General features: G+C 52.8%; 1 protein-coding gene across 2 annotated transcripts in view; it reads left to right on the top strand.

The window, feature by feature from the left end:
• Positions 1-15,329, top strand: part of LOC139232644 (chromodomain-helicase-DNA-binding protein 3-like) — a 115,758-nt gene extending 100,429 nt beyond the window's left edge. Inside the window, exons 38-41 of one of the 2 annotated variants that reach the window (XM_070863094.1) lie at positions 292-455; positions 3,731-3,857; positions 8,753-8,917; positions 14,662-15,329. In XM_070863094.1, coding sequence (XP_070719195.1) covers positions 292-455; positions 3,731-3,857; positions 8,753-8,917; positions 14,662-14,768 — 563 coding nt within the window. In that variant the 3' untranslated portion in view covers positions 14,769-15,329. The remainder of the gene's footprint in view (positions 1-291; positions 456-3,730; positions 3,858-8,752; positions 8,918-14,661) is intronic. The other variant, XM_070863093.1, reaches the window with a different exon arrangement.

The following is a 15,329-nucleotide window of genomic DNA, read 5'->3' as shown; positions in this document are numbered from 1 at the left end:
TCCTAAATGGCCGACCCCTTATCCTGAGACTGTGTGACCCCTGGTTCTAGACTCCCCAGCCCCGGGGGGGGGGGAAACATCCTCCCTGCATCTACCCTGTCAAGCCCTGTAATAATTTTGCATGTTTCAATGAGATCACACCTCGTTCTTCAAAACCCGAGAGAATATCGGCCTGCTCTCCTCGCCGTGCCCGTCCCCTTGCTTGTGAAAGTTGTGACTGGTTTTAAAAAAAAATCTGACGCCGGGGAATTGTCCGACCTCACCAGCTCTCTCGCTCTTCTTGTCTCCTAGTGCTGAACCAACTGGAAGAGCTGCTGAGCGACATGAAGGCAGATGTGACCCGCCTCCCCTCCACGCTCTCACGGGTCCCGCCAATCGCCGCTCGCCTCCAGATGTCGGAACGTGGCATCCTCAGCCGTTTGGCCAACAAGGGAAGCGAGGCCGTCAACACGCCGGTACGTCGCACGGTTAAACCCCTCCCCCACTGTTTGATCTGACCGCGGATACGCTCAGGCACCCTGCCCGCACACCAACCCCCCCCCCCCGCCCAGCCTAGCAGCCTGTGGAAGAGTACAAGGCAAGTCAGCCCTGTAAACCTGAACTGCTTTCATCGATAGAACAACAGTAACTGCTGGAAAAGCTCCGCGGGTCGGGCAGCATCTGTGGGGAGAGAGAGAAACCAGAATCACCGTTTCATCATTGGTCTCCCTATTCCCCTTCTCGCCATAGGACTAAATAGGACATCATTATCATAGGCAGTCCCTCGAATCAAGGAAGACTTGTTTCCACTCCTGAAGTGAGTTCTTTGGTGGCTGAACAGTCCAATACGAGAGCCACAGACTCGGTCACAGGTGGGACAGATAGTTGTTGAGGGAAGGGGTGGGTGGGACAGGTTTGCCGCACGCTCTTTCCGCTGCCTGCGCTTGGTTTCTGCACGCTCTCGGCGTTGGGACTCGAGGTGCTCAGCGCCCTCCCGGATGCTCTTCCTCCACTTAGGGCGGACTGGTCTTTGGCCAGGGACTCCCAGGTGCCGGTGGGGATGTCGCACTTTATCGGGGAGGCTTTAAGGGTGTCCTTGTAAAGTTTCCGCTGCCCACCTTTGACTCGTTTGCCGTGAAGGAGCTCTGCATAGGGCACTTGCTTTGGGAGTCGCGTGTCTGGCATGCGAACTATGTGGCCTGCCCAGCGGAGCTGATAGTGTGGTCAGTGTTTCGATGTTAGACTGGACGAGGACGCTGATGTTGATGCGTCGATCCTCCCAGGGGATTTGTAGGATCTGTCTCCGCAAGATCCTACAAATCCCCTGGGAGGACCGATATATCTCCAGCGACTTGGTGTCTACTGTACATGGTCCATGCCTCTGAGCCATACAGGAGGGGCGGGTATTACTACAGCCCTGTAGACCATGAGCTTGATGGTAGATTTGAGGGCCTGGTCTTCGAACACTTTTCCTCAGGCGGCCGAAGGCTGCACTGGCGACAGTGTTGAATCTCATCATCAATGTCTGCTCTTGTTGATAAGAGGCTCTCGAGATATGGGAAATGGTCCACATTGTCGAGGGTCGCGCCGTGGATCTTAATGACTGGGGGGGCAGTGCTGTGCGGCGAGGACAGGCTGGTGGAGGACCTTACGGATGTTTAGCGTAAGGCCCCTGCTTTCGTATGCCTCGGGAGTCACAGTGCGGATTTCGTCCCCTATGGGGCACAATGGACATTATCTTTGCAGCGCGACAACTGCAGGAAAAATGCAGGGAGCAGCCCTTATACATGGCCTTTTTCGACCTTACAAAGACCTTTGACACTGTCAACCGCGAGGGTCTATGGAGCGTCCTCCCCTGTTTCGGATGCCCCCAAAAGTTTGTCAGCATCCTTCGCCTGCTCCACGAAGACATGCAGGCCGTGATCCTTAACAACGGATCCATTACAGACCCAATCCATGTCCGGACCGGGGTCAAGCAGGGCTGCATCATCGCTCCAACCCTCTTCTCAATCTTCCTTGCTGCCATGTACCACCTCACAGTCAACAAGCTCACCGCTGGAGTGGAACTAAACTGCAGAACCAGTGGGAACCTGTTCAACCTTCGCCACCTCCAGGCCAGGTCCAAGACCACTCCAACCTCTGTCGTCTAGCTACAGTACGCGGATGACGCCTGCGTCTGCGCACATTCTGAGGCTGAACTCCAGGATAATAGGATATGCGGCAGAGAAACAGGCCATTCGGCCCAATCAGTCCAGGCTGCATTCGAGCCTCCTCCCATCTTTCCTCATCAAAATCTATTAGCGTAACCCTCCACTCCCAACAACAACCAGTTTTATTTATATAGCGCCTTTAACATAGAATTTGAGGAGCGCAGATATTTCCTGGGGTGGGGGGTACTGGAGGAGATTACAGAGATGGGGAGGGGCGAGGGCCACGGAGTGTTTTGAAAACAAGGATGAGAATTTTGAAATCGAGGCGTTGCTTAACCGGGAGCCAATGTAGGTCAGTGAGCACAGCGGGTGATGGGTGAGCAGGACTCGGTGCGAGTTAAGACACGGGACAGCCAAGTTTTGGATCATGTCTAGTTTACGTAGGGTAGAATGTGAGAGGCCAGCCAGGAGTGTGTTGGAATAGTCCAGTCTAGCGACAACAAGAATTAACGTTTCATGTCATTGATCTCCGTTCCACCTGTTCACCTTCACTCCATAGGATTACATCGGATACACGGCACAGAAACAGGCCATTCGGCCCAACCAGTCCATGCTGGCGTTTATGCCCCACTCGAGCCTCCTCCTGTCTTTCCTCATCTAAATCTATCAGCATAACCCTCTATTCCCTTCTCCCTCATGTGTTTATTCAGCCTCCCCTTAAATACATCGATACTATTCGCCTCAACCTCTCCCTGTGGCAGCGAGTTCCACATTCTCACCACTCTCTGGGTAAAGAAGTTTCTTCTGAATTCCCCATTGGATTTATTAGAGACTGTCTTATATTGATGGCCTCTAGTTATGCTCTTCCCTACAAGTGGAAAGAAAGGAAGGTTAGAAACAAACATACTGTTGCTATCTCTTACTCCTAAGACTGTAATTTCTCACTTGGGTCCGGTAGTATTTAAATTCTTTTCACTCTAGATAGCTTTCACAACTCAATTTTATTCTACAAACTGCGATCAACTTACTGGGAAAGTATAGAGGGAGCTTTACTCTGTATCTAACCCCGTGCTGTACCTGCCCTGGGAGTGTTTGATGGGACAGTGTAGAGGGAGCTTTACTCTGTATCTAACCCCGTGCTGTACCTGCCCCGGGAGTGTTTGATGGGACAGTGTAGAGGGAGCTTTACTCTGTATCTAACCCTGTGCTGTACCTGCATCATTTTTTACATTTAAACATAGGAAAAATAAACATCAATCACGCACATGCTGACTGGTTGCAAGGCGTTCCTGAACCTGAACGAACACTCTCAAAGTTGTAATTGCTTGAATATTCCCAGGGTGGCGGTGTGAGCAAGTAACCTTGCCATTCCTGCCTTCATGGACAGAACTAATGGGACGCGTGAGGCAGAGCTGGGCTCCTGTGTCACCCAGTCAACGCCATAGCTCCCTTTACACTGCCCCATAGTGGAAGTCCGCTCCCCCTCTCAGCTCACGACTAGCGCTTGTTCAAATCTCTCTCTTTGCCTATGCTGTAATAGGAATAAAATATAAACTGTACATGTTTAACTTGTATTTGTTTTTTTTTTAATTGTTTCCCAGACCTTCCCGCCAGGCCCGTACGCGACGTCTCACACCTACGGTGGCTCTTTTGGGCCACTCGCGCCTGTGAGCACGCCAGGAGGCCCGATGAATTTCGGTCAGGTGCCAGGAGGCTCCTTTGTAACAGGTTAGTGACCTAGAATGAGGCATTTGCCATTTCTGATTGATTAACCGTGCCGTGGCTGGGATGTGAAGGGGGCCTTAATGGGTTATTGTTTTCTTTTCTTTGCATTTCCCTTCGGAGAACAGTGCGAATTAGACAAAGGATTCGCGGGGGCGGATTAACAGTCTCGGTCTCTGTAATGTATTTGCTTCATGGGAACTTTGCTTAAGAATTCATAGCAACACATTGCTATTAAGAACTAGTTGGTGTATTAGCAAAAGGTTTAACAGTCATACTACATATTACCAGTTCATCCACCAGGCTGAGAATCACCGAACCCAACTGGCCGAGGTTTTATTGAGTCTTGTGAACATCATGTGACTGGCTAACTCAAAAGCTCTACCACTATTTTAAGTTGCACCTGTAAATTTAGTGCCCCCTGGTTAAAGGGGGGGGGAGGGGCACTAAAACCGCCACAATTAAACTTTAGACATTAAACAGATTAAATTAAATTCTTGTTCCCGGGGGTGATGATGCACTCCAGTCCCTCCAGCGCCCACCTCTCGTGGAAGGCCGCGAGCGTAGTGGTGGACACCGCGTGCTTCATCTCCAGGGACACCCTGGCTCGGATGTAACCGCGGAAGAGAGGCAGGCAGTCGGGCTGAACGACCCCCTCGACCGCCCGCTGCCTGGACCGGCTGATGGCCCCCTTGGCCATGCCCAGGAGCAGTCCTACGAGGAGGCCTTCCGACCTGCCCGCTCCCCTCCGCACAGGGTGCCCAAAGATCAGGAGTGTGGGACTGAAGTGCAGCCAGAATTTGAGAAGCAGCCCCTTCAACAGCTCTACAACTATTTTGTAGTCAAGCTGTACAAATCTGTGAGTGCATACATTACACTCGCAACCTGACCGCTCCTTCCACGGCTGTGAGCACTTCTTGTGCCAGCCAATCGGGGGTGGGTTTAGTCCTGTACGGTGGGAGGGGTTTATGCGCTCCCGCAACCCATACGATGAAGAGGGCCATCGGATGCAGGTATCCCACTGGATGTCAGAGTCGGAGCTCCGGTCTCCCCGCCCCCGGGACTGTCCAGGGCGGGGATTCGAACTCGACACCGAGGCGGGTAACGATGCCACTGAGCCAAAGATTCCCTCCGCCATGGTGGGCAAGGGAAGGCCAGTGTGGGCAAGGGGATTGTGGGTCGGGGGTCACACACAGGAAGCCGTCACGGGGGCAACAAAGTACCCCTCAACACAAGACTGAAGGTTAAGGGGTTAAGATTCCCACAGGCTGGCCTGCTGCTTTCTCCCCCTTGTGTATGGGATCCAGGCCGCACCTGGGCACGGCGCGTGGAGCCATGCCTGGGCAAGGTGTCTCCAAGCCTGCTACTGAAGCCGGGCATCGTGGCTTGGTCTGCCTCCTTGACCTGTGCCAAGGTGACTGACCCCAGCCGGGGCTGTGACACTCTGATCAACAGCACCCCTCTGCCCTGGGAGAGAACTGGCCCTGGGGTTCCTGCTTCTCGTGCAGTAAAGAACCCCCACCCCCTCAGGATGGACGAGGCACGTGCTGTGTTCGAGGTGATAACAGTGTCACAATACCAAGAGTGTGTCAGCCGGTTATTTTACACGGGGATACTGCGGTGATTCCCGTCAAGAGGATTCAGATGGTGGTCCAACTTAAGAGTGATTTTCCCTGAAACTGAATCGGCAACTATCGCAGCCTCTGCAATGTGGTTTATTAAGTCTAGTACATAATGTATGTGCCAGGCACAATTGAACGCTTAAAATCAAAGCTTTCCGCATGCTAATATCCAGGTTTAAGAGAACAATAATCTTGGCCTGTTTGGCGATGACGAATCCAAGCCAGAGGTCCAGATTCAGTGGTTGGACTGTGCTGAGCTCGCTGTTAATTCAGCTGGAGCAGTGCTAAACTGGAGGGATGCTGTATCCATGAGCGAGGGAGCAGATGATCACTGTCCCCACCACCCCTTGCTGCAAGGTGTGCACGTGTATGTGGCTGACATCCCCGTGTCTAGGCTCGCGCGTGGCAAGGCACTAGAGGTCGGACAAGCTCCCACAGCACTCTACCCCACCAGCACAAGCCAGGGGGCGAGGCGGAAGGGGGATAAGGAAGCACGCAGGTGGGGGTTGAAACGTTGCCCCAAAACGGTGGGCTTCTCATCTGCTGTCCGTTGTTACTGGGAGCTGGCACATGCTATACATACTGTGTGGAGATTGACTCATGCACAGCCATTATCAAAATGACAACACCAGTCTCCAAACTGGTTGGCTTTAATTCACCGGGCAGGCCCTCTCTCGTTATTTGGCCCCGCCCCCATCCCATTCCAGACCTTATTAATTCCCGACATTTGGCCTGTGCAGGGAGGGATGGCTTTCAAAGTGGAGTTTTGTCTCGAGAGCAGCACGGTGCGATCACACTGCCGGCTGGCTGGAATAAATCCCTTCGTGCAATTTCGCCGCATGAGGTCTCGCTTTAACTTGAGCGAGGGTCCGCGAAATCAGCAGGTGCGCTGGAAATGGCCATCCGACCCTCCTCCGCTTTGGGTGATCTGAATTCCACATACCTGCGATCCTGTTACACACACACACACACACACACACACAAACCGCCTCTTCCACCCGCTTCCCCCTACCCCCGTCTCTCCAGCAACATATGGAAACCACCTCCTCCCCTCCCAGTTGCATTACTCACTTCTGTGACCGTCCTTCCTTGCTAACTCATTCCCAGAGAGATGATTTTCTGAATGAACGGAGGGCGAATCATAAGAACATAATTTTTTTTTAATTATAAAATAGTTTTACTACGTTAAAGGTGCTATATAAATAAAAGTTGTTGTTATAAGAAATAGGAGCAGGAGTCGACCATTTGGCCCCTCGAGCCTGCTCTGCCAATCAATAAGATCATGGACTCAACTCCACTTCCACTCCCCATAACCCTTGACTCCCTTATCATTCAAAAATCTGTCTATCTCCACCTTAAATATATTGAATGACCCAGCCTCCACAGCTCTCTGGGGCAGAGAATACCACAGATTCACAACCCCTGAGAGAAGAAATTCCTCCTCATCTCAGTCCTAAATGGGCGGCCCCTTATTCTGAGACTATGCCCCCTAGTTCTAGATTCCCCCACGAGGGGAAACATCCTCTCTGTATCCACCCTGTCAAGCCCCCTCAGAATCTTATACGTTTCAATAAGATCACCTCTCATTCTTCTGAACTCCAATGAGTCCAGGCCCAACCTACTGAACTTTTCTTCATAAGACAACCCCCTCATCTCCGGAATCAACCGAGTGAACCTTCTCTGAACTGCCTCCAATGCAAGTATATCCTTCCTTAAATACGGAGACCGAAACTGTATACAGTACTCCAGGTGTGGAATCCCCACCCCGATCCCCATCCCTGACATACGAGATCTAACCCCTACCCCCTCCATCCCAATACATAATATTACAGCACAGAAACAGGCCATTCGACCCAACTAGTGTTTATGCTCCACTCGAGCCTCTTCTCACCCCTCTTCATCTCACCCCATCAGCAGATCCTTCTAACCCGTGTTCTCTCATGTGTTTATCCAGCTTCCCCCTAAATGTCTCATTCGCCTCAACAACCCCAGGTGGTAGCGAGTTCCACATTCACGCCTCTCTGGCTAAAGAGGTTACTCCTGAATTCCCCACTGGATTTATTGCTGACTATCTTATATTGATGGCCCCGAGTTCTGTTCTCCCTCACAGATGGAAACATCTTCTCTATGTCTGCCCTATTGAACCCCTTCATAATTGTAAATGCCTCTATCAGGTCACCCCTCAGTCTTGTCTTGGATGGTTACAACCTCTCAGTTCTGGTATCGTACTTCTAAATAAAGATGAATTGAATACATCTATTCATTTTTATATGACGTGGTTCTGCCTCTTTACTCCTATAGTTCCCCAGCCCCACCCTTCCCATGTTCTGCACTCTGAATCAACTGGCTTCTATTCCCATCGTAATTCTGAAAGCTTCAATCGGGCACAGAAGTCCCCTCCCTTCCAGTGAGGACCAGGCCTGGCCCATTCACTGCTGGGCAGCGGGTACTCTCTCCCTGCCACCCTCAGGGATGGTGATGTCCTTTCTGTACTCCAGACAGGGGGAGGGGCCTTGCTGTGCATCTGGTTTTAGGTCCCGCGTTCTTTCGTTCTGCCTGTACCTTGTTTGCCCGACCCTCCGCTCATCCCACTCCCCTCCCCCGCCCCTCTGTTCACCGACCAGCAGCGGGCAGTGTGTGCGCGTGCACGGCATCAGCGTTTTATGACGCGGCTAGCGAGGATCTCTCCACCGCCAGTAAAATGGCTGCCCTCCGAAACCTCGCCAGTGCTTCGCTGTGGGGATCGGGACGCACCGGACCAGAGAAGGCCCGCAGATTCGATTTCCCACCCGCGGCGTGCGCTGGGGCAGCGGTCGTGGTGTGCGAGTTGGCCTCAGCACCGCTGGGCTGTGGGGAGGGGAGAGTGGGTGGATCTCCGCCACTGATTTCAGCGACCCCCTCCCTGGAAAGCGCGTGCGGATGCTGGGTCGGGCAGGATCGGGATACGCTGTGATGCCCTCCACAGTCGAATGCCAGAGTCCTGCCGTCGCCCATTGAAGCACACCACAAGGGGCCAGCTTCTTCGGGTTTGGGAGGGGAAGGGGAGGCAAATCAAAAGGCATGAATTGATTCTGGGTAAAGTCCTTTGCGTTCACAGATGCGTCGGAGTCTGGTGTGTCTCATTTGGCTTTCTTTTTGCACTAACAAATGGGTTGTTCCTTTTTTTTTTCTCCTTCTTTTCCTTCCTAACATTCCTATCCCTCCCCCTTCTTTCCCATCTGTCCCCTCCCTTCCTGTCTTCCTTTCCCTTCCCTTTCTTTCCCTTCCATTCTGCACAAGACCCCGTACAGTTCCCCCCAGCAGCGAGCATTCAGCTTCCCACTTCTGGAGCGCCCCCAAGCCTGGGACACCTCACCCTCCCGCAGCCTTTTCCGCAGCCTCCCACCCAGAGGCCCACCTCTTTCAGTAACGGCAAGCTTCCTACTAACACGCTGGGAACCGCAGGTGCAGCATCAACTACCATCCCACTCACATCCCCTGTGTGTCTCGCTGGTGCTTTTTAAGCGCCGCCTCTCATCCATCTTGTCTTTTTGTTTTTTTGCATGTTCAGTAGCGTTGAAAAGGGGGAGACTCTCACCATCAGGACTCCTTTTAATAGCACATCGCGGCATCTTCCCCACCCCCACCGTTCAGACGGTGCGGACCAGAGACGACCCACAGGATCGGTCACCCGGCTGTAATGCCCGCTGTGGTTGAATAGCCAAACAAAACGGGTCACCCGGGCTCCACTCCCAAAGACCCACTGCTTGGGTGAGGTGTTGGAGGGCGACCTGTGGTGCCCCCCCCCCCCTCTCTTTCTCCCCCCACCTCGCTTTCAGCAGAGGAGGAAACCCGCCCCCCCCCCCCCCCAAAAAACCGCATTCACGTGGCCTCTTTTTATGCCTTTAGCTCTTTCAGTGCACCGCACAGCCGTGTGCAGCAGCCAAGAGAGTGAGCGCGGAGACCTTCGGCAGGCCTCTCACTTCTCATTTGCCCCCAGAGTGCTACCCTGTACTCTGCACCTCCCGTAGTCAAGGTCAAGGGCTCCCTGTGGGGGGCAGGGGTAGTGGGGGGGGGGGAATGTAGTTGAGCCAGCCACGTTCTTCCCTGCTCAGTTACCTTATTTATTTATATCGCCTTCCCCCAAAATATTCAGCAAGTCCCGACCGCTGCCAGTGGAGAAACTACCGAGCCAAGCTCCAGGCAGGAGTCAAGTTAACGCATGCATGTGACTGGTTGACCAAAGGCCTGTGACTTGGGTTATCGTGCGTCATGCCATTCAGCCAGCACCCTAACAGCTGTCTGGAGCTGTTCCGCCGTTGCCCAGTTAAGAGTTCAATAAAATTGCACCCGTTAATTGGCTCTTCGCCCTCTCTAAACCCCAAGCGATTTAGTTTGGAGATCTCCGCTCAAGGGGATCCAGTAATAAGAATGTTATCCGGAGCATTAAAAGTCAGTGGTCGTTTCCCCCACGGGTCCTGCTGGTGAGAGCTCTATCCCAATGCCTGCTCGCTCGCTAACTACCATTTGTCCAATCGTTGGTCCTTGTCCACGGGATGGCAGACGAGCCTGATTCACCTCCTGGGCGGCCCAGGCTCAGCCGATGACTCGCTGACGCTGCAATCTTCATTCGTAAACTTTGCACGCTTGCTTGCGTGCAGTCAAAGTACTGTGAACAGTCTCGCACAAGGCGCAGGTCACCTCGTACGTTAAAATGCTAGTGATTATTGACACTGCACGGTTTAGGGTTAGGGTCGGGTGTGTGGGCAGTAGCGTTAGGATTGGAATTAGCGAGAGGTTGAACGCATCACGTGCTCTTGCAACATGACCGCTCTTCTTAAACCAATGCCTGCACTAAAATAGTTAACAGAGCAACATCGTGAGGGGCCTAGATAGAGTGAATAGGAAGGAACTATTTCCCTTGGCAGAGATGTCAATAACCAGGGGGCATAGATTTAAAGTAATTGGTAGATCGATTGGAGGGGATTTGAGGAGAACTTTTTTCACCCAGAGGGTGGTGGGAGTCTGGAACTCACTGCCTGAAAGGGTGGTAGAGGCAGAAACCCTCACCACATTTAAAAAGTACTTGGATGTGCGCCTGAAGTACCGTAACCTGCAGGGCTACGGACCCAGAGCTGGAAAGTGGGATTAGACTGGGTGGCTCTTTGTCGGCCGGCGCGGACACGATGGGCCGAATGGCCTCCTTCCGTGCTGTAAATTTCTCTGATTCTATGATTAGGGTTAACATGAGTAATTTTTAGCTTCTAGATACCAGGAATAATGGGCTGGAATATTTCACTCGGGACTGTATAAAGTGTGGAATAATGAGTTGGGGTGAGTGTTTAGCGGTTGGGGTTAAGGTTAGAAACAGTTTGATTTTGATTCTTATTTCGCCGAGGATTGTGTAACGATTGAAAACTCCGGAACATTTTTCCATTCGCCTCCGAGAAATGGTGGCTCCTCGGGGATTGAGTGAAAGGGAGTTTGGGGTCGTCTGTGGTACTTGCCTGTCTCTCCCCGCTGGGTTTAAGCAGTGTGTAGCTAAGGCCCCAGATCCCATTGCCCTGGGTCTGTGCTGAGTTAGCTGACCCCTGCGGGGGGGGGGGGGGGGGGCAGCAACAAACAGCCTCGGGGCCACGGAGGGAGTTAAATCGGCCAGGTTTCTCACTCCGAAGTGCTGCCCCGCGCTCCCTACGGGAAAGTGTTTGGGTGGGCACCATTCGAGGACAGGGCGGTGGGGCCCTCTGGGTTCTCGGGAAGAACAGCAATTTGTACAAGTGGAATTAAAGCCCAACACTCCCAGCTTCCAATTGGAACTGAAGCCTACCCCTCCAGGTGGCTGTGTCAGCCGCGGCTCATTGGGCAGCACTCTCTCTCTCGCCTCTGAGTCAGAAGGTCGTGGGTTCAAGTCCCACTCCAGAGACTTGAGGACAAAAATCTAAGCTGACATTCCCAGTGCAGTGCTGAGGGAGCGCCGCACTGTCGGAGGTGCCATCTTTCGGATGAGACGCCAAACCAAGGCCCCGTCTGCTCTCAGGTGGTCGCAAAAGGATCCCACGGCACTATTTCGAAGAAGAGCAGGGGAGTTCTTCCCGGTGTCCTGGGGCCAATATTTATCCCTCAATCAACAACAAAAAAACAGATGATCTGGGTCATTATCACATTGCTGTTTGTGGGAGCTTGCTGTGCACAAATTGGCTGCTGTGTTTCCCACAATACAACTGTGACTACACTCCAAAAGTACTTCATTGGCTGTAAAGCGCTTTGGGCGAAACGGTGGTTGTGAAAAGCGCTATAGAAATGCAAGTCTGTCTTCCTTTGGATCTGAAGCCTGCCCCTCCGGGTCGATATGTGCGGAGGGGGAAATTGAACCTGGTGAAGGGCTGGTGCCTTCACCCACTGATCTATCACCCGGTTCCTGAATAACCTCGAGTTTGCTTTCTGGGGTGTGTCCAAGCCTTGCAAATATTGAATTAGTGATCGAGAGTTGCTCAACACCAGTGCGATACCATTTACTGAAACTGCCAGCGTCTAAATTAGACATCGTCACGTGAGTGATGAGTTGTTATTGCCGGCTTGCTGGTAAACCGTGTGTTCCCACCACTTGCCACTAGAGGCTGCAAGTGAGGTGGGGAAGTGCCAGCGAATGGCTCCAGGGACAGTGTGAGGCTGCAGCAACGGGGCTGCCTGCTCTGTGCACGAGTGAGTGCCCTTCCTCAGATTTCTCACCCCCACCTCTCCCGAAGGCACTGGCTGCCAGCCGATCACGTGGGCACAGGCCGCCCCACGGTAGCTCAGCCCGGCTGGATTCCTCCTGCAAGTTTGGGCAGGACAATTCAACCCTGAAGGCGCCCCAGCCGGGACTGATCCTGTTCTTTAAGTCAGCGCCATTTTCGCCCAACCTTGCCACCAAGCACACGCCCCTACATGCACCGAGACCGACTGCACACACTTACTTCCTCTCGCACGCACGCACACAGACACGCGCACAATTGTACCTGTGCGCTCTCGGGACCAATTAAAGCAACCACCCCACCCCTCGCTCTTTTTCCCTGGCCGGGTGAGGGTAGTGGGCCAGTAACCAGAGGTCATTGGCAAAAGAACCAGTGGGTAGTGAGGAGAATTTATTTTGCAGCGAGCTGTTGCAATCTGGAAGGGCAGTGGAAACAGATTCAGTAGTAACTTTCAAAAGGGGAATTGGATAAATACTTCGAAAAGGAAAAAAATCGGCGTGCTATGGGGAAAGAGCAGGAGGGAGCGGGACTGATTGGAACGTTGTTTCAGAGAGCTAGTACTGGCACGGTGGGCCGAATGGCCGCCTCCTGTGGCGTGTGGTTCTGCATTGAGCCTGTTGTGCAGGCAACAAACCACACTGGTGAGGTGTCCCGTGTATTCTGTCAGTGCTTTGGGTATCGACAGATGACGGGTTTACGAAAGCAGTGTGCAGGTTATAGCAATGATGTAAACATTGAGTTCAGTATCAGGTGAGGAATACAATTATGGCTTTGTGTGTGTGTGTGGTAAACCCCTGAACTATAGTCTGAACGTGTGCTGGGATTTTTTTTCGATAAGCTTCTTGGGAAAACCTGGCCTGGATGCCCCTGCTAACCTCAATCTCCAGTGTCTCCCGAGCCGTGCGGTGCAGCGCAGGAGGGGCCCAGGGCTAGCAGATCTTAATTGAGGTGCCACAATTAGCCGCAATGCCCCTGGGGGAGATCAGACAGGAATCTCCTACTCACTGTCCCTGTGTGCTGGGGGGAAGGGAAAAGATCAGACAGGGCTCTTTAATTCTATTGATCAAGCGGTTCGACGTGTGTATCTGTTTGGTCGCAGAGTTCCAGCTCTTTTGATGTTTTTTAAAGCGCTTGTTATGATGGTGTCTTTACCGTTCATCATGCTCCGTTATTCATCTTATGTTGGGAGCGAGCGGGGCGGGGGGGGGGGGGGAGGAAGGAATATCGGTGCTTTCAGTCTCCTGAGTGTTTTATGGATCTAAAGTCTTCCACGTCCTTATTTTATCAGTCTGCAGCTAACGGCTGCCACTGGAAGCTACGCAGAACACAGGGTCCCCTGCTACCATGTGGCCAGGCAGCACGGGAGGGAGTCAGCACTCTTGCCACAGGACACCAGGGCGAGGGCAGGCGGGATCCCAGCTCCCCATCACTGTCCCTCATCACTGACACCTAGCGGGGGTGGCAGATACGGGGAGGGGATTGGCCGCGCTGCTCCCATCTCCCACACAGTTGAATAAACTACCCGTGCTCTCTCGGGTGAGAACTGGTGCGCTCTCAGCCCCCCCCCCCCTCCCCAGGGAAGGGTCACCATCGGGCTTCACCCAGTCTGCCCGCAGTCTCACCACTGCATAGTGAGATCCCCCCAGTGCCCCTCTGAAGTGGCCCTGCGCAGGTTCGAATGGCCCAGTCATCGTATCATGAGGCAATCTAAGAAATAGGAGTCGGCCATTCAGCCCCTCGAGCCTGCTCCGCCATTCAATGAGATTGTGGCTGATCTGTATCTTAACTCCTTCTACCCGCCTTGGTTCCGTATCCCTCAGTACCCAACAAAAATCTTATCAATCTCAGTTGTGAAATTTTCAGTTGACCCCCCCCAGCCTCGACAGCTTTTGAGGGGGGTGGGGGAGAGAGAGAGTTCCAGATTCCCACCGCCCTTTGTGTGAAGAAGTGATTCCTGACATCACCCCTGAACGGCCTGGCTCTAATTTTAATGTTACGCCCCTTGTTCTGGATTCCACCCCACCAGAGGAAACAGTTTCTCAATCATCTTAAACACCTCAGTCAGATCGGCCCTTAATCTTCTACATTCGAGGAAATACAAACCCAGTCTGTGCGACCTGTCCCTCATAATTTAACCCTTTTAGCCCCGGGTACCATTCTGGTGAATCTGTGCTGCTCCGCCTCCAATGCCGATATATCCTCCCTGAGGGGCGGGGCCCAGAACTGGACCCAGTTACTTCACATGGGGTCTGACCAGAGTGTTATCAGAACGGACAACTGCACAGAGGATCCCGTCAGACCCAGACCCCTCGACGCCGAGAAGCAGGCCTTGAAATAAAGACGTAGAAGACCAAAGAGGGTATCTGGGCCCTTAATGGAAAGTACCTGCTAGAGTTACTGAAAATGTCCTGGTTACATCTTGAATGATCTCTGTCTCTCTCTCTCTCTTTCTTTTCCTTCCCCTCTTTTTTTCAGCGTCGAACGGTCCTTCTGCCTTAGAGAAAAAGGAGAGCAGCAAGGACGGAGCGAATGTGGAAAAGAAGGAAGAGAAGAGCGGCGAAATAATATGCATTGACGACTGACCCCCCCCCCCTACCCTAACCCCCTCCGCCCTGCCTCCAGCGCTGGTTGTGTTTATATTTTATGTTTTGAGAGAGGAAACGCAAGACGAAAGATATCCTTCGAGAGTGTTTGACGCCCCAGAATGTGTGTGTGTGTGTGTGAAGGGGGCGAGGGATTATTCCTCCCGAAGATGGGTAAATGATGTATAAGCCACTCCTCCAATCCCTCCCCCCCCCCCCCCATCTCACTCGCCCCCACCAACTCCAAAGAGATGGCCCGGTTAGGATTAAAAGCACTGGTGGAGATCGTCAGTGTGTTGATCTGCGTTTGAGATCTTGGTTCACAATAGTTTTAGAAATGGCTGCGGAACCATTTTCTTCCACGACTGATTCCTCTCTCTATCATCACCCCGCTCCCCCCAACCCTTCCAGTCCCTCCTTGCTGTACAGCTGCACCGCACACAGTCATGAAATGAAATCGAGCAGAATCTAAATGAGCCAACCTGTGGCGTTGAGCGAGGCAGGCCAGAATAGGCACCCTATGCTGAGTTAGCCAGCCTCTGAGCGGCCTTGGGGGGGGGG

The sequence above is a fragment of the Pristiophorus japonicus genome, chromosome 20 (assembly GCF_044704955.1).
Source record: "Pristiophorus japonicus isolate sPriJap1 chromosome 20, sPriJap1.hap1, whole genome shotgun sequence".
In the NCBI taxonomy this organism is placed as follows: Eukaryota; Metazoa; Chordata; class Chondrichthyes; family Pristiophoridae; genus Pristiophorus; species Pristiophorus japonicus.
This window is presented reverse-complemented; position numbering and strand designations above follow the sequence as displayed.